The sequence below is a fragment of the Ctenopharyngodon idella genome, chromosome 8, assembly GCF_019924925.1.
Source record: "Ctenopharyngodon idella isolate HZGC_01 chromosome 8, HZGC01, whole genome shotgun sequence".
Taxonomy (NCBI): domain Eukaryota; kingdom Metazoa; phylum Chordata; class Actinopteri; order Cypriniformes; family Xenocyprididae; genus Ctenopharyngodon; species Ctenopharyngodon idella.
The window spans coordinates 9804021-9823537 of NC_067227.1; the positions used below are offsets into that span (position 1 = coordinate 9804021).

The 19517-nt window shown below is 37.5% G+C and overlaps 2 protein-coding genes across 11 annotated transcripts in view; one reads left to right on the forward strand and one right to left on the reverse strand.

Annotated features, from left to right (window-relative positions):
• Nucleotides 1–19517, forward strand: part of cacna1db (calcium channel, voltage-dependent, L type, alpha 1D subunit, b) — a 63202-nt gene that overhangs the window by 6411 nt on the left and 37274 nt on the right. For all 9 annotated transcript variants that reach the window (XM_051901931.1, XM_051901929.1, XM_051901934.1 and 6 more), the window contains exons 3-9: nt 534–639; nt 7854–7993; nt 13995–14137; nt 14791–14943; nt 15370–15566; nt 16231–16334; nt 16498–16667. In XM_051901931.1, coding sequence (XP_051757891.1) covers nt 534–639; nt 7854–7993; nt 13995–14137; nt 14791–14943; nt 15370–15566; nt 16231–16334; nt 16498–16667 — 1013 coding nt within the window. The remainder of the gene's footprint in view (nt 1–533; nt 640–7853; nt 7994–13994; nt 14138–14790; nt 14944–15369; nt 15567–16230; nt 16335–16497; nt 16668–19517) is intronic.
• The window catches only part of LOC127516969 (uncharacterized), a 214263-nt gene continuing 204410 nt past the window's right edge, over nt 9665–19517 (reverse strand). Inside the window, exon 18 of one of the 2 annotated variants that reach the window (XR_007931152.1) lies at nt 9665–9872. The gene's annotated coding sequence lies outside the window, so the exon portion shown is untranslated. Of the gene's footprint in view, nt 9873–10027; nt 10116–19517 lie in introns of those variants that run through there. The other variant, XR_007931153.1, reaches the window with a different exon arrangement.

Consider the following 19517-nt stretch of genomic DNA (forward strand, 5'->3'; position numbering starts at 1 on the left):
GTGTGTGTGTGTGTGTATGTATATGTATATATATATATGTATAAAATATTGCCCTTGTTATATAGGTCTGTCTATATATTTATAGCTCTCACCTTTATAAAATTTGTCAGCTCTGCTTTGGACTCTGCTTTTAGTCACATTTACATAATGTACTTAAACACCTTTGTTGCCTCTGAAACTAATTTTAATTACAAATCAAAAACAAATCAAGTAGAATATCTGTAATTATACCCTAGGTGAACTCCAGCTCTCCCACCATCTGTCTTTACAAAGAAAATTGCGAATTGGGCAGTTTGACTGGCCAGTGTTAGTTGGTGGGAGTGTTTGGAAGTGATCGCTAGTCACACAGAAATGACATGCAGTAGACTCAAATTATGACTGACATGACCGGTTACAATTCTCCAACATGACCGGAACCTGCTGTGAGATTCAGATACAAAAGATTGCAATTTGACTTCATAATCGAGTTTGATTGAGATCTGTTGGATGACACTGTGCTGATGTTTGTTTCTCCTTAAACATGTTCCTTCCAGACCTTTTGATATCTTTATACTGCTGTCAATTTTTGCCAACTGTGTGGCCTTAGCTGTTTACATCCCCTTTCCTGAAGACGATTCCAACTCAACTAATCATGATTTGGTGAGTACCGTGACGTCTCTTCTGACTTCTCATTGGCTGGGATTAGTTTGTGCTAATTGAATTAGAATGGAATTACACGAGCACAAAGGCAAATTTGCAAACACTCAGAAGGTGCTTGTCTGTGCTGCTCACATCTGTGTGTAGAGATATACGAGTTACCTGCTGTTTCACTGCTCTGGTGATGGAGTGGAAATGAAAGGGTTTCTTTCGTATCTCAATTGTATCTCCTAGACCAGAGGATTTACCATGTTTTATATGTCCTAAACAGTCGGCAATGAGATTAAAAGATGATCAAATAGATACTTTTGCTGAAGTCCTCTGCTCCTCTTTAGAAAAAGACCACACGTGTCTCCTCTAGAGTTTCTGTTTTCAGCTTCTTCTGTCAAACTGTGATCAGATCAGCCAAGATACCAAAGTCTGAAATCTCAATATGAATTCACACATCTCACATCAAACTAAATCATCTATAAAAACTGAGATATGCAATTTACATTAATGTTACAGTTCTGTGTCTTGTGTCTGTTTTTATTACTCTTAAGGAATTTGAGAAACATCTGGGTCTGTTTATTGTGTAGAATCACATACTGTAGACTTGTTAGTGTATTTACTGTAATAGTTACTCAGTGTGTTAATAAATGCTTTATTAACACATGTTCCTACTGTAATTCATGATTCATTCAGGTAGTTATAAAACATTTAGTAGTTGTCAGTTAACTATTTCTGTGAGCTCATCTAAAGTGAGGACTATTCATGCCTCGTAAAGCTTTACAAAGGAGATTTAAAGGCAAAAACAACACAGTGATACAGAACATAGAATATTTATTTCAAGATGCAAAAAAATGAAACTGTTCACTTGATATAACATGAAAAATAAACCTTTGCAACATAAAGATAAAAACAGGAACTAAACAAGCAACAAAATGATCAAAATAAGAAAGCAGGTGAATATAAATAAAAAATAAGCATAAAAATGAACAAAAAAACCCAGTTTATTTTTCATGTTATATCAAGTGAACAGTTTCATTTTTTTGCATCTTGAAATAAATATTCTATGTTCTGTATCACTGTGTCGTTTTTGCCTTTAAATCTCCTTTGTAAAGCTTTACGAGGCATGAATAGTCCTCACTTTAGATGAGCTCACAACAATAGTTAACTGACAACTACTAAATGTTTTATAACTACCTGAATGAATCATGAATTACAGTAGGAACATGTGTTAATAAAGCATTTATTAACACACTGAGTAACTATTACTATATGTCTAAATAATAAGATGCATAAATGTACATTTAAATAGTTTATTAATCATTTACTTACACTTCCTAAATGATCTTATGAACCACTGACAACTCCTAAATAACTGGTTTGTAAATAATGTAATACTTTATTTAGAAATGATCAAATTGATCATTAATAAAGTATGAAAATACAATTATTAAACACATTATAGATATGCTTATAAATCAAGAATAAAGCATTTATGGGTGTATTTATAAACTGCTTACTAATGTCTATTAATGCTTTATAAATGATGAACTATTTACTAATGCTTAACTAATGCTTCTTAGAGTGCAGTTATTATAAAGTGTTACGATTATTCTAAGCATATACGCATGATATGAATTTAAAATACGCATAGCTTAATATATAATGCGTAAAAAAACAAAATAGTGCATAATAAAACCAATTGAACACAATTTCTTACACTTGTTTAACCGTTAATTATTAAATAATAATAGCCTATTAAGTGAATAATTGAACTTCATTAATTTCCTTTATTTATAACTGAAATATTTGGAAATTTAACACTTAATTTACCATAATTACATTAAAAATGATTGTGAATACATGTAGGGTAAGTGATCAGGCTAATCGGCTATCTGTATGCTATGCTAGTACATAAGCTAACTAATATAATCATTATAACGGGGTTGAAACAGCATTTATCATAACGTGATTTTGTAGGAATTGTAATCAGGTGCTAAAGAGAGTACCTATTAAAAGCAATTTGAACCAATAGTATCGCTTGGTGTCCTAATGGACACCCAATTTTGGGGGGGACCCAATTTGTCACTGCACCGGCTGCTCATTCAAAAAGTTGAGGGACATACAATATGCACTCTGACAACCATCTACAACATATTACAATATAAACACCAACGTCATAATCCATCAGCGGTAGATCATATGTAATCTTTTGGCATTAATGGCTGGTATTCATTGATTGCGAACTGCTTTGTAATCGTGATCCAGTAGAACGAGCAACAGCACTGCATTTTCACTCTTTTTTTAATGAACAGTGACTTTTGAAGTTTAACAATCATGATTCCTGTTATTCGCAAGCACACAAATTCTAGTAAATGCTGTTTGTCTGATTTCCTGGGATTCATGCAGACACATGTAGTGTTTTTCTTCCACATGCAGAGCGAGTTTTGCCGTTTGAGCTCCAGGGCTTGAGCAGCGTTGGGCTTGTCCAGTAAGATTAGCCTCAGCCGAGTCAGTGACACCAGTGTTTAACCTTTCTTTCTCTCTGCATTTCCATTACACTCACTCATGCATGTTCATCGATCATTTCCAGCCTACAAACCTATATTCTCAATTGCACACATGCCTGTGGGAAAGCCCTTTAAACAGTGAACAGTAGTAGGAGTGGTTCACGTGTCTGTTCCTTTATGACGAGGCCGACTGGAGCGAACGCAACAAGCTGTGTAGAAATAAACACACGAGCCCGTCTGTAAACCAGCAGGGTGGAGGGGTGGGGAAAGAGGATCATAGGAGGATTATATCTTCACTCACTCTCTTTCTCACACTACGACCCTTATTTCAGTCGACCAGCTGTTCGATTAAATACATTCTTATTTCAGTGTTTGATTTTTTTGAGACTCACTCTGTTGTCATTTACTCACCCTCATGTCATTCCAAACCTGTGTGACGGATTTTCCTCAGTAGAATGATGAACATTCGCTTGCGTGAATTCAGTGGCAGAACATTATGACTCACGTCATTGTGTAGTAAAGCTTCAAAGAGTGCCAGCAAGTTATATGTGACTGAATATGTAGCAAACAATTCAGGCGCCAGTGCTTTCCCGTGCATGTTTGTAAGCGCACATTCACAAGAAAAAGACACAAGACAGTTGGATGGAGGGAATAAAATCAGTGTTATATGATGCAAGAATGAGAATCAGTTGTTCAGATCATTCTGTGTGAACAGCATACTGTATATAATGAATGAAGTTTCTTTGAATGTTACTTTTAAATTGGACAAATGTATAGTTCAATTTTTAAGGTTATTTTTAACTTGAACACTCTTAATGTTAAAAAAATATATATAGGCCATGCTCTGCACATGGTGGAAGATAATCATAACATTATATTATATTCACTCTTAAAAATAAAGGTTCTTTATCGGCATTGATGGTTCCATGAAGAACCTTTAACATCCATGAAATCTTTCCATTGCAAAAAAAGGTTCTTTATAGTGAAAAAAAGTTTCTTTACATTTTTAAAATGTTCTTCACACTAAGAAAAAAATGGTTCTTTTAAGAACTGATGATCATGAAAGGTTCGAGGAACCAAAAATAGTTCTTCTATGGCATTTTTGCAAAAACGTTTTGGAACCTTTATATTGAAGAGTGTAGTGGTTAATTTAGTGATTTTTTTTGACTGATTTCTGCTTCCACGTTTGAAGTCAATATTGTTACATCAACGGGATTCATGAGTCTGTGCAGCCTTGAGAGGACACTGTTTCATAATTATTCATACGCCATAAAACAAGTGCTTAAAACACTTGACATACTGATGGAGCGACAGGCGTGTTATCAGTGATGCTCTGAGTTTGGTTTTTGTTGAGGTAAAGAGGAGATCATTTGAGATGTATTCTGATACCATAATCCCAGACATGAATGCCATCTGTCCTTACTGCGAGTGTGTAAACCCATCAAACCACTTACAAAATAATAATCTCAAAGATCTTTAAAAAAGCGAATTATAGCAGAGAATAAAAACAGATGACTTAATTGCATTAAAATTTAATTACAGAAATAAAATGTGTGTATTTGTGTGTATACAATGCACATATATAATAACACATGTGTTTTTTTTGTTGCATGAGTAGTGAATTTCAGCATCCATTTGTGAGAACATTTGATACTTGATAAATAAAACTGTCTGGACAGACACCATTGTTGTGTTCTCTCCTCTCTCCACCTCCTCTTTTCTGCATTTTCCAGAAGTATGCTGAGAACTGACCTGTTCTTGACACCTTAATGTCTAAACACAGCATCTTTCCAAAGGCTGGTAGCGAGTGTAATATTGTCTTTATATGACAGTCCAATAAACTAGACATTAATAGTGAGTAACTTTCATTTTTGACACAATATTGCCAGTTATTTTATCTGTTTATGTACATGATAGTGGAATAGTGGAGTAATCAGTTGCTGAAGATGTTTGAGCACATGATTCAGTTACTCATAAACACAGGCTTCATATTTTTATGCCCTTCCTTCTCTAATTTCCCTTCATCTCTTGGACTCAGATGAACTTAATTTCTTACATTAGCGTGCACATGTTAAAAGTGAAGTGGAACAGAGTCACTTGTTATTTCCTAAATGAATCAGTGTTCTTCCGTATGCAGAGATGTAGACAGACGCCAGTCACTGAGCTCCACAAACAAACAGCAGTCATCTTTTACAGTTCCTCCTGAATCAAAACAGCCAACTTATGCTGCGTTCACACCACGTGACAACTATAATTACGAGATGGCACCTCGTGATGTGTCGTCAGACTTTCAACACTATCAACACCGAAATGAATCTGCAGCAGTCAGGTGGTACAAGTTAGAGCTCTGTATGTTGTTTATTTTCATTATTATTGTAACGTTATGTGCTCGGGACATGAGGAAATTTAATGTTGTCTCTTATCTAGTGATGCTTTGCAGACTCTGCTCTGGCTGTGTGCGTTCATGTGTTTTGGAGGAGGCGTGGCTTTGGAGACGCTCTGAAGGGAGGGTGGGATCTCATGCTTTCAAAGCTAACCTGCTATTGCTAGCCTCTACGAAAATGGCCTACCCTACCTTTAATCCCTGAAGGGATTTTAACAAATTGGCTGAATGAATGATTCAATGACTCTGCAGAAAGAGTCAGTGTAAAATCCCACCACTAATTCACAGACCGACAATCTGTCTAGAACAAACAGCTGAATGATACAAACAGTGAAAAGTCCAAGTGCTGTTGGTCTGTTATGTATAAAAGCTTGTTTCTGCCACAGAATAAAAAATAATAAAGGTAGTTGCGACCTTTTATTTCACAATTCTGACTTTAAGGCCCTGTTTACACCTGGTATTAAGATGCGTTTTGGTCGATCGGATTACAAGTGGACGAGGGAGACACATTCCTGTTTACACCTGGTGTTTTAATCCATCACTTTTGTCCACTTTCAACCACTTCTGTCCTGATTTCTTAGAGGGGAGGGTCTATGGGCGGGTAAATGTATGGGCTTTTTCAGATCTTTTGATTTACTGGACAAAATAAGCTTGCACAATTTACATATGAACGAGCATATACGGAGAGCATTAGCTTTCGTTTCTGCTCTGACAGCCGCAAGAAAGGCTGAATACTATGAGTGTGTGTTAGAAATCAGGAATGGTGAGAGAACATTGTGCTCGGTACATTTTTTCATCTTCAAACCAAACTTGGGTCTTCAGTCGACAAAGTTTAAATCCTGTCTGGCTACCCAAAATGTTTACACATTAGGTCAGTAGGTGGAGCGCAGACCGTCTTTAGTGGCTGTTTGAACACATTCGACCACAGGAGCGTATACACTACGAAAGCAATCTGGTTGAATGCATTTTCGACTACCTCTGGAAGTGGTCAAAAGTTGACAAGCTCAAGACCCCTGTATTCAGAACGTTTACCCCTGTATTTAGTGTCGTCCACTTGTGATCCGATCGACCAAATCGCATCTTAATACCAGGAGGAAACGGCCTAAAACCCACAATTGTGAGATAAAAAGTGACAACCTTTTATTCTTTATTCCATAACAGAAACAATCTTCCATAGTTATGGCACGCTATAAAACAAATAAGAATTTGTTGCACCATAACTAACTAAACTATAATTGCATTTGCCAATGACAGCGCTGTCTAACCACATCAAACTTTGTCAAGCAAGCAGTCTAACTGAGCTTCAGAACTCCCAAAACAAGCACTGGGATCAGTTTACTTTGGCCCAGGTGTGTTTTGAGACAAAGATTACTCAGCATGATCAACTGCAAAGAGTAAATGACCCTTTATAAACAAACTACAGCATCATCACCTGCTTTTACTGCACATAAACAACCTCTAGACTCATTAGTCTAACGCTGCTGTCATCTCAACTGGATACTGCGTTACTATGGCCATCAGACTCAGTCCTTGTGAAGTCCACAGCAAGTGAATGTACCTGAAGTATTTGATGAGCTTAAGTGCTTTAAGACAAAGGAGGGCGGGTGACGTAAAATGAATTAATATATTGTCAACATTTAGGTTTGGAAAAGTGGCTTATATTGCAGTGATTCATGTGAAAATCTATGATTGATTTGTTTTGCACATAGACATGGACAGCCTGCTGTGTTCAGCAATGAGATTTTATTGTTCAAATGGGATTAATCTAGTCATCCAAGTGTATTGTAGCTATTCTTAGTGTCGTGGCTTAGCCATTGTCATCCGGTCAGCTGCAGCTTGAGACGTGGCCAAAGACAACATTCACATCAATAAGCAAGCATTCACACGAGACCAGGAATGTTTATTATAACTGTCATATTTCTATGATACACTCTTCACTGTAGCATTTATCAAACTCATGAGTTTTTGTGGAGTATGTGTGATTACATTTTGAAATGAAACTCTTGTTTCAGAGCTATAGCTCTGGTTGATGGCCAGCTGTCAGTCTGTTCTCTTGCAGCTAGACTTTTGATTACATGGCATAAAATCTGGTCTGAATGTTTTTCTTTTTTAGCTTTTTTTTTTTTTTTTGCCTTTATTGTATGGAGAAGTGGGGACTCGAACATGAGAGCAGTTCACAAATTGTAATTGCTGCCTCACACTGAATACATGACGTTAACTAACCACATAACATGTATTATGCCATATGGACATTACTTTGGTACACTCATCTCTGGCTGAATACTTCCTGATTTTAATATTGAAAACTAAAATCTCTGTCCTATCGTGTTTCACAGGAAACGGTAGAATATGCCTTCCTGATCATTTTCACGATTGAAACCTTCCTCAAGATCATCGCTTATGGACTGGTGATGCACCAGAACTCCTATGTGAGAAACGGGTGGAATATGTTGGATTTTGTCATCGTCATTGTTGGGTAAGTGAACAGTCACAGTCACACACTCGTCTCTTTCACACTCGTGTGTTTCGTTTTATATTCCTTTACAGGGCTACCCTTGTAAAAAAGAAGTGCAGTCACTTTTAAAAGTGTACTTGTTACTGTAATAATATATTTTAAAAGAATATACTTAAGCGTGAACTAAATGTATGTTTTCAGACACTTAAAGGGTTAGTTCACCCAAATATGAAAATAATGTCATTAATTACTCACCCTCATGTCGTTCCACACCTGTAAGACCTTCGTTCATCTTCAGAACACAAATTAAGATATTGTTGATGAAATCCGATGGCTCAGTGAGGCCTACATAGGGAGCAATGACATTTCCTCTCTCAAGATCCATTAATGTACAGAAAACATATTTAAATCAGTTCATGTGAGTACAGTGGTTCAATATTAATATTATAAAGCGACGAGAATATTTTTGGTGCGCCAAAATAAAAAAAAATAACGACTTATATAGTGATGGCCGATTTCAAAACACTGCTTCATGAAGCTTTGGAGCGTTATGAATCAGCATGAGGGTGAGTAATAAATGACATAATTTTCATTTTTGGGTGAACTAACCCTTTAATTGCATGTTAGTTATAATTCATTTTCATTTAATTGTATTTACCTTTTATTAAATGCGATTAGTTCAACTTAAGTGTGCATGTTTAACCACTTAAGACTAAATAATTACATCTTTATATATAATTTCATTATTACTTCTATTGCCTTTGAAATAGGTGTACTGCCGAATGTACTGACAAGCATATATTATTAACAAGACGCTGCGCCTCATTGCCGTGCCTCTGGCTTGACAAAAGACATGTAATACAGGCTTGTGACATCATGGACTGTCATCAGCCAATGAATACTGGCACATTCCTTCGACATCGGTCATGCTGATGCCGATGCCCATATTGTCAACACCAAGGCGCAGTGTCTTGTCCCCCTCCTCAGGGAACCAGGGTCGCATATGTTTTGTGCTTCAGTACCAGAGGCTAAAGTGTTGAATTCACCCCTCAATCACGGGCAACGCATCAACTTGACCATTTACAGTGACTGACCTTTCAGTGCCCTAATAAAAACACAGAGCAATGAGAAATCATGAATAATTTCAACACTGTACAAAAAAAGTAATCAAGGAATTCTGTTGAATAAGCATAAAACCAGTTACAGGAATGTTGATCTACAGCTGTAGTACTAAAATCGCATTATACAGAATGTCATGCTACTGTAAAATATGGTAAAACTGAATTACCATATAATTTACAGTTTAAAACTATATTGTCATGTTCTGTCTAGTCTTAGTCTTTAGCTTTCTCAACAAGAAAAAAAAATGTACTTATAAAGTAAATTATTGTTAAAATTCTTTTTATTTTTTAAGTAAATATATGAGCAATCTTATAATTTATAGTAAAAAACAGTAAAAGGGCATTCCCAAAAGCTTTTGTGTCATGCGTCACATGTGCATATTTTATTGAAATGACTTTTTTCTTATTTTTTCATCAGTTGTGTACAGTAGTTTATCATTTACTCAAACCCACAAGACTTTTGCAAATGAAGACATTTTGAATATTCTCTTCTCATTTTTGTCCATCCTTTATTGTCCATGCAACCAAATCTTCAGAAAGTTCATAAAGACTTTGGGGCCCTATCATACACCCGGTGCAACGCGGCACCAGGCGCGCCGCAAGTGTTTTCTGTTAGTTTTAGCCCAACAAACACAGTTATCATTTTCATGTCCTGCTCCACGTTGTTTAAATAGCAAATGCACTCGCACCCATCTGAAAACGAGGTGTGTTCAGGTGCATTGTTGGCGTGTTGCTATTTTGAGGAACTGAAAACGACTGCGCCATTGACCAACTGAAACCTGCTCTAAAGTCAATGGCGCAATATTTTTGTTATTTAAAGAGCGAGTTAGTAACATGAGCCTATATGCGGGTACACAACACACATACACTCTGCTTGTTACACACACAGAGACGCGCAGCAGCACACAAACATGCCAAATATTAAAAATAAAATGTAAAAGATTATTATTGTGTGCATAAAGATAAAAATGCTTTGGTGGAATCCGGCTTGTCCCATAGATGGTCTGTTCACGCACTTTAACCTCGTGCACAAGCAGATCTGTTTCCTCACTAGAGAAGTGTTCAGTTTTTCCGCTTGCAAATTCCTCATGTAAAAGGGAATGGGAGATGAGACTCTGATTGGTTTATTGCACATTACGCCCAAAACACACCCATGACTCATTAAGAGAATAGGGACAACCCTTTTGGATCATGTAGCGGGCGTGCCGAGCATTTTTCCTGTCCTTAAACTAGCAAAAGTGGATACGGATATGCCTTGCATGCACTTGTGCCGTGCGCTTTAGATCATGTGCTTAGATTGTTAAAATAGGGCCCTTTGTATAAGTAATCCATATGAATCATGCAGGTTAATCACTGTCTTCTGAAAATACATGTTCACTTAGCATGATGAACATATAAAGCACATCAAATATGGTAAACAGAAGCTCAACTGTACTTGCTTAACACAAACATCATTAGTTCTCACCTAAAAGTGTTAGCTTTTGTGTTTAGTATCAAATAGCATGTGTTTAGTGATGTTTTAATGATGGCGAACTGGTCTTCTGGGTTGGCCATCATGATTGAACAGCTCTGTTGGAAGAAGCTGATGTCAGCTAGTAATTGTTGAAAGGATTTTAGTAAATATGTCAAGGATTTTGTCACAAAGCTGGCAACTGTTCACAAGGGCTTACAACCTGATCAAGTGCTGATCTATGACCTGATTTAATGTGATTAACTGTGCTCGGGCAGGAGGAAATCCAGTGCATGAAGTCAGAGGTCACGGTAGATGTCGGGTCCTCAGGGATCACACTGAATCTCATCTGTGACGTCCTGAAGCCCTGGTGCCAGATGAGTGTCATTTCATACAGATCCATGAATGAGAAAAAGAGAAAACCCACCTGGCCTGACATTGAAATCTGATCACTCAAACCGTTTCAGGAGGTGGTTTGAGACGCATTCCAGATGAAACTGGACAAGTGTAAATGCATGTAGTTGTTGGAGCCACAGATGTCAATTTTATTATAAACATTATAAACATGTGACAGATATTGCCCGCTGCAGATGAGTAGCCTATCTCTTCAGCAAACCGATGCACAAACTGGTGCAAATGAAACTGAAAGTTTGGCGTTGCATCCTAAAGCTCAACACAGTTATTTTCATTAAAAGTGAGAGCGCTATATTCTCTCAGCAGTGCTGACGCAGCCCTCTCCTGTTGGTTCTTTGATATTGAAATTAGCTGATGATAAATAAAATGCAGCTCATATTAGTTGCTTTCGTAGATGTAAACACCATTGAATTGGCATATAGTGCAGGAATTGAAGATCTGATTTATATTAATTTTGCGAAGACACATTTATTATTTATATTAGTGAAAAAAATTAACAAATCGGACAGCTGTCTGATCAGTAAAAATGCATCAAGTGTAAATAGGCCTGGAGTTATTTGTCATCTCTGTAAATAGTATTTGTAATGTTGCACCGCCTTCAGCTTGTGTCTTTGTCATCACTAGAGCTTTCACACTTGTCAACACTGGCATTTTTTTCAGTGGCACGAAATTCACTACGATACGGTGTAACTTTCCTAAACTTCTCACTTAAACAACATAACCATCTGTGCAAAGTTGACCTTGTTAGTAGCTTGTAACTTTTCTATACGTGTTTACCGGACCTTTGATGCAGGTTCATCAACAGATTCTCTACTGTCTGTGTCTCTGTATCTATTTGCACATGATTATGAACACTTACACTCCTAATAATAAAGGTTCCAAAAGAGTTTTTTTTAGCAGTGATGTCACATAGAGAACCCTCTATTACCTTTCAGTGATCAGTTATTTTATTTTCCTAATTTCATTTTATTTTCCTAATTTCAACTTGAGGCACTATCATGTAAATGGCATTAGCTTTTAAATGTTTTATTTTAACTAGCAAACATATTTGAAGTGTTTTTCCACCAGAATGTTAAGTAAAACCAATCTTATCGTATTTGTGTTCATGTCAACCAATATATAAAGCTGAATAATAATTAGAAATAAGTTCATCCAACTAAAATAAAATATTGATTTTCAGATAAGGTGGTGGTGCACCCAGCATGCATTGTGGAGTGAATAAATTCTGCAGTTGCCTAAAATTAATGTTTTTTTGTCATCACCTTTTTTTTATTTTTTTTTTTAAATGCTGAACATCTGTATGTGCCTGATTGACTGTTCATTGAGGTTTAAGAAAAATATATGCAGCACACCACAACAGTTCTGCAAACTGACCTTACGACAAATAAATGACTGACTACCCAAATAGCCAATCAAATCGCTGCGCTGAAGAGCCTTGTTGTTATTTTCCATTTTGTCCGTCAAGTTTACTGAACTCTCTGTGACATTCAAACCTCCTCTTTTGGCAAGTTCACAACTTTGTGGTAAAAGGTTAGATGAATGTCCTACTACAACATTTACCATGAATGATGTATAGATAATGTTTTCTGCTAATGTTTTGAGAACATTATTAAACACCAGATAGGACATTCTGAGTACGCCCCGTCTTAGCTGGGTACATATATGCGACAAAATTTACTTTATTTTTTAGATAAATACTCACAAAAAACACATTATTTGCCCCTGTCTGCATCTCCAGAAAGCATCTGTTACACATTTTTCCTGTGTGTTTATTTTCAGTGTTTATTGTCAAATGTCTGACTTCTTGACACTTGGGTTGATTGTCCCCTTGTAATTTTATTATATTTAGTCTTTTAATATAACAGCTTGATAAAAAAGCTTGTTCTTTCTGTTTTTTGCATGATGAAAACGTTATTTTTTATTCCAAAATGATCGAGCCACCTTGTGACGTCATTTTGTTTGACTGACAGAGTATCCGTAATCGCTGTTGTAAGGTCAATTCCTCTTGTGTTAATTGCCTAAAATGTTTTTTTTTCCTCTGTACTATAACATACAATATTGCCACATAAATGATGGATCACACAATAGATTAGAATTTATAGTCAGTCATAATGTTTATGTTTCCTTTGGGAGGGAGAGCTCTGGAGCTGGAGCTCCCCTACAGCTCCCCGAGGGCTTGAGTTTGATGGCAAGAATCCTTGGCAACTATGTTTGCCGTTCTCGTATTTGCATCCTTTCCTATAAAAGTTAGGGTTGCTTGCCCTGGAAGTAGTGGTAATTTCCAAGGTCATAGTGTTGAAGTTCCACTTTGAAAGGGAAATTCTAGACTGTAACCATGGTTCCCTGAAAATGGGAAATGAGATAAAGGGGAACGAGACACAGCTCCTCGTTGCTATGCCTTGGGCCTGTCTGTGCATCTCCTTCAGATAAAAGACATATATTACAGGCACCCTCTTATACTCACTGGCACTCAGCTAATGATGTCATGGACTGTCGTCGACCAATAAAATTGGCGTGTTTTCACACATGCTTCAGACACTGGTCACACTGATGGTGTTCCCCATAGCGTCAATCCAAGACTTCTCAGGGAACCAGGGTTATAGTCATAACCTGAGATGTTCTCCATGTTACACAGTGCATGCAGTTGTATTCAGCAGTAACACTAGCTGGGAGAAAATTCATTTGAAGTAAATGTCAAAGGAAGCACTAATTACCATAATGGTTATTTCAGAAAAACTACTACTGACATCTACTGACATACTAAACACGCTGTAAAAATTTTTTTTTTTTTTGAAGACTGGAGAAAATACTGTTTCAGTCTTTCTACTTTAAGTTTAATTCAACATGTTACTTGCCATTTCTTTGTTAAAATTTGTGAAATTTGCTAGCAATTTCTGAGTGAGAATTGTTCCTACACCAATTTTTTTCAGTGCAGATCAAACTTCATCTGCATATATAACAGTAGATTCTTTACTGATAAGAACTGAACTCACATTCTGTTATAATCATTAATACTGATGTGTGTGTGTGTGTGTAGTCTCTTCAGTGTTGTGCTGGAGCTGATAACCAAAGATCGAGATGTCAGCGGGCAGACAGGCGGAAAGCCGGGCGGCTTCGATGTCAAGGCTTTACGAGCGTTCAGAGTTCTGCGGCCCCTCCGTCTGGTCTCAGGAGTGCCAAGTGCGTCCACATCTTTACCCAGCATTCCCTGACAGAGCAGCCTAATTACATGTTGATAATAACACACTCAGCTGCTCTTGTGTCCCTTGTGGAAAAGAAGTACACTTTAGCACACTTTTAAAAAATAATGTATTTTAAAAGAATATACTTGAGTGCGAGCTAAATATAATGTTTTCGGACTCTTAATTACATGTAAGTTACAATTAAATGAAAATGTATTATAGTTTAAAATTATATTAAGTGCAATTATTTCAACTTATGTGCTTTTTTTGACCCACTTAAGTTGGACTTCTATCTTTATATGTAAATATTGTCATTGAAATATGGTTAAAGTGTACTGCTGAATGTACTAACAAGCATTTATGATAAACTAAAATGTACTTTAATGCAATTTCTACTGAAACTTGTATGTCATGTACTTAAATATACTTGTGATTACACATTTGTAATAATGAAGCTGCAGTTTAGTACATTTAAAATAAATTTAATATCAAATACACTACAGTTAAAATTATAATCAAGTGCTTTACATATGCTTTAGTATGTTAGTCAACACATCAGAATAAGTGTACTTCTATTGAACATGACAAAAGATTGATTTCAAATGTACTGTGTGTGTGTGTGTGTGTGTGTGTGTGTGTGTGTGTGTGTAGGCTTACAGGTGGTGCTGAATTCCATTATTAAAGCCATGGTTCCTCTGCTTCACATCGCTCTGCTCGTACTCTTCGTCATCATCATCTACGCCATCATCGGTCTGGAGCTGTTCATCGGGAAGATGCACGCGACCTGCTATCTAAACGGCACGCGTCAGTGTGTTCTCACATTCATTACATTATTTACAAACAATAAAAGTTCTCTTTCTAAAACTTCTTTTGGATTACACAAATCATAATGTATCAAAAATGTATCTTGAAGATATCCTGATTAATGTGTTTATACACAGTAAAAATAGCATCTTTTCCTGAGAATGAGCCACATGCACTGCAAAAAATAGTATTTTTCCTTTTTAAGTTTATTTTTCTGACCCCACTGGCAGATATTTTTGACCTGTTTTAAACAAACTCACTTAATTTGGATACATTTTAAATTTTTAACAAGACTTAAAATCTTAAGTCGTTTTGCTTCTCAAGTATCTTGATTTAAGAATGTTTCAATATTTGTACTGGAAACAAGACAGAAATACTGAGGAAGTAAATCATTTTTTTGCAGTGTATTTCTTTCTCTCCACACAGGTACATTAGCAGAAGAGGATCCTGCTCCCTGCTCTCTTTCAGGTCATGGGCGTCACTGCCCTCTCAACGGCACCGTGTGTAGGGACGGCTGGCACGGGCCCAACAACGGCATCACAAACTTTGACAACTTCCTGTTTGCCATGCTGACGGTGTTCCAGTGTATCACCATGGAGGGCTGGACTGATGTGCTGTACTGGGTGAGACTTCCTGTCACTGACACTACTCTTATTCTTACACTTCCGCTCTAAGAGCTTTTCCATGACACACAGGGAGCTCAATAGATGCTAATGAGATTGACCCTCTAAGACTGAAGGGACAAAGTCAGAAGACGGGCAAAATTGAGACCACAGGAAAACGTCAGTGTTTATCAGAGGTGGAGAACACAAATCAAGTACTTGAGTAAAAGTACAGATACCCTAATAAAATATATCTTGTAAAAGTACTATTTTTTTATTTTTTGAAAGGACAACTGTACTAGATTTTTTTTTTATGACCATGATTTTTATTGTTTTTCAAATGTAGTGTGCCTGTGATTGGCTATTGAGGGAAGCAAAAGACTGAGTGGCCATCTAGAGCACCTGAACTTTTCCCGGCGGGCCGATCGCCTAAATCCCACCACGCCCTCACATATTAAACATTGTTATTTACTAGGGGTGTAACTGTTCACATTACTCATGGTTCGGTTTTATCAAGGTTTTAAGGTCACGGTTTCGGTGCGGTTCGGTATGTGCTATGTTCAGGCGAAAAAGGACTACTGTCAAATAAAAATAAAGAAAATAAGAACAAATAATCAAACTACAAGCAACAGCACAAATAAAATGTGGTAACGTGAGTTGATGTGAGAGGTGTTGTGTGTTTCAGATGAATGATGCCATGGGCTTTGAGTTGCCTTGGGTCTATTTTGTCAGTCTGGTCATTTTCGGCTCCTTCTTTGTCCTCAATCTAGTACTGGGAGTTCTCAGTGGGTGAGTTATTTTATAAAATGCTGTCCTCATTCAGTTTCTGTACTACCCATTTTCATAGACACGCCTTCAAAAATGTCATTCATTTCCACGGTCTATATCTGTGTATACGAGCTCTTCTGTACAGTATTGCGTGTGTGAATGTGTCTGTGTGTGTCCACCATAGAGAGTTCTCTAAGGAGCGCGAGAAGGCCAAGGCTCGTGGAGATTTCCAGAAACTGCGTGAGAAGCAGCAGCTTGAAGAGGATCTGAAGGGATATCTGGATTGGATCACACAAGCTGAGGACATCGACCCTGATAATGATGAAGGGGGAGATCAGGAGGCCAAACGCAACCGTACGTGAAATGCAACACTTATTTGTTTCTCCTCTTTTCATCTGTCTGAAACGCACACTGTCATTTGTGCACATTAACAGTTCTATCCAAAGATCATACCAGAATCAAATCAATAATGTTGACAACAATTCCATGTTAGTCAGATTTAAGCGTTGTGCATCAGTTTATGCATCCACCCATCAAAACCAACCACGTTTTGTGTGAGTAATGCTAGTTTAGTTCAGTCTAAACGCAGTATGAGTCAGTAAGTGGATTGTGGGGCACAGTAATGCATTTTTAGGCTTGGAAAAAGCTAAAATTTGAATTTTATCACAAATTTGCTGCATACAAAGCAGAAGGAACACAGAGGACTAGGACTCACAGTGCCTGTACAGTATGTGTGTTCATTCTAGCAGTCGACTGGTGTGTTGTTTTTATTAAATACCAATATTTATAGAGGAAATGAATGTGTGCGAGGGGTTCCTTGGAAAAGTTTAGAGAAAAGTAGTGTAAAAATTTAAAATTTTTAAACTAACTACATTAATAAATTTGATTAAAATAAAAATTTAATATTTTTAAATCTATTTAAATAAATAAATAATAAATTAATACATTAAAATATATCAAATAAATTAATGAAATTTTATTTAGTTAAAAATAAATATATAAGTAATACATTATTACAATTGATTAAAATTAATAGTTTTAAATAAATTAAAAATAAATACATAAATAGAAACATAAATTAAACATATTGATTAAAATAAAAAAATGTTAAAATAAAATAAAAAAATTGACTTAAATAAATAAATATGAATTAAATAGTTTAAATAAATAAAAATAAGAAAAGCAGTGTAAAAATACTAAAGTTTACCATACTTTAGTTCCCATTACTCGACCCTAAGGGGTATCCTACAAAGCAAAGGGAGCATGCAAGGTGCTAAAACATCAATAATTAGCCCTTCAGGCTACCACCTTGATGTTGCCGCTCCTCCAAGGTGGAGCCTACATCCTTTACTCATGAAGGAAGGCAAACAAGAGCAGGACATAATTTTGCAGTTGCCCTATCTCCCAGGCTCTAAAAAACCCCAAGGAACTGCAGGGGAGCTTAGGTACAACTTAAAGACCCCAATGTAACTGAGGGAGGCAGCTCAACCCTGCCTTGAGTAAAAGGCACTCTACCTAAGCCCTACTATAGCTAGCACATCATCTTTTTCTGTTAGCACCAGACAATGATAGTATTTGACAGACAACAAGGAGGGATGCCCGCAGGTGATCTTTCTCTACATGTTTGCATTGTCAAATCAGCCTTCCAAAGGGGAGCTATTTCCCTACTTCAAGACCCAACAGTAGTTGGGGAGAGAGGTGAACAAAGTAGAGGGAAACTATACGGCCCTGCGTAACTCCATTCACCTTGCATCAACCCTTAGGGCCATCCAGAGGGAAGTTATGTCCAGACAAGACCAAGGCAGGCTGCAGTTTGCTCTCATCCACCATACTCTATCCCCAAGGAGGCCACAGGGGAGCTTATCCTGGACATAAAAACCCATTACACTGTGGGAGAGCAGCTCAGCCCTGACTTGAATAAAAGCACTTCTTCCAGGACCCGCTATAGTATTGAACATGGGTGAAACAGAGAGGCCTGTGAAGCACCCATCCAGAAGGGGAGCATACATCCCTACTTCAATACCCAACAGTTCTGCTCTATTCCTGTGCCAAATCGGCAGTAGTTGCTCTCAACCCCTCCCTCAGAGGGGGCCATGAATGATAATGTAGGGTCTGAGCAACATTGTCCTCTACATCTATCAATCAAACCTTGGACTTAGGCCTCAGAGGAGCAAGCTGAACCACAGCATTGCTCTAGAGTTTTTGGCAGCACATGCTCTTAACACTACAATAGTCCATACTCTGTGCCTATCATGCAGGTCCATGAAGGTAGACCCCAACCTCAGCATAAGTTCAAGGTTAGGGTTCAGTCGCCAAAGCTGAAAGCTGCTGAAAGCATCAAAGAGAAAGATTTTTCTTTTTTGTTTTTCTGTCTCCTATCACAGATGCCTCTCTGTGGCAATTATAGCAACCATTAAACACGCAATGCATTGGTCGGGTGCTTTGTGGCACAGATGACTAGATCTGTGGTTTTCACAGCTACCTTACCAGATAGTACAGCCTCCACATGAGTGTGGACAGCGGAGGAGGCAGATTATTAATAACACCTGCCTCAATTCTCTCTGCATCCATTTCCTCAGAATTAGGCATATCACATTAATCAGTCAGGTCGGAAGCGACCACAAAATGGCTTCCTGAACCGACATGAAAGCATCAGAGCTGCAGGAGAAGCTCGACAAGGGAAAGACTTTTCATCAGACTCCACTTACATCCCCCACAATCAATCCCGTCTTGCCGACTCGGTGGCTGTGGGACCCAAGCCGCGAGGTGTAGGTGCTCAACTCTCATCCCTCAGGAGAGAGTCAAGCATGGGTAAAGCTTCTCACAGTGAACTTCTCACAACTCCCTCGAGAGCTGAACAAGTTCGTGCAAATGCTAGATTACCATCCCTCGGGAGAGAATCAAAGAAGAATAAAGCTCCTTACCACAAATGCATTCAGCTTCCTCAAGAGTGTTTGTCTTACACACACATACAAACAAGTGACTTCTGAAGACAAAAGAGCTGGTGATGTGTATTACAGGTGCCCTACTATATGAACTGTCGTTGGCCAATAAAATGTTGTGTTTGGCACACATGCTTCATACACCGGTCACGCTGATGGCGTTCCCCATAGCGTCAATCCAAGACGCAGTGTTGAGTTCCACTTCGAAAAGGAAACCGCAATGTTTTTCACATTATGAGAGCCAAATAAATGGAAACCCACC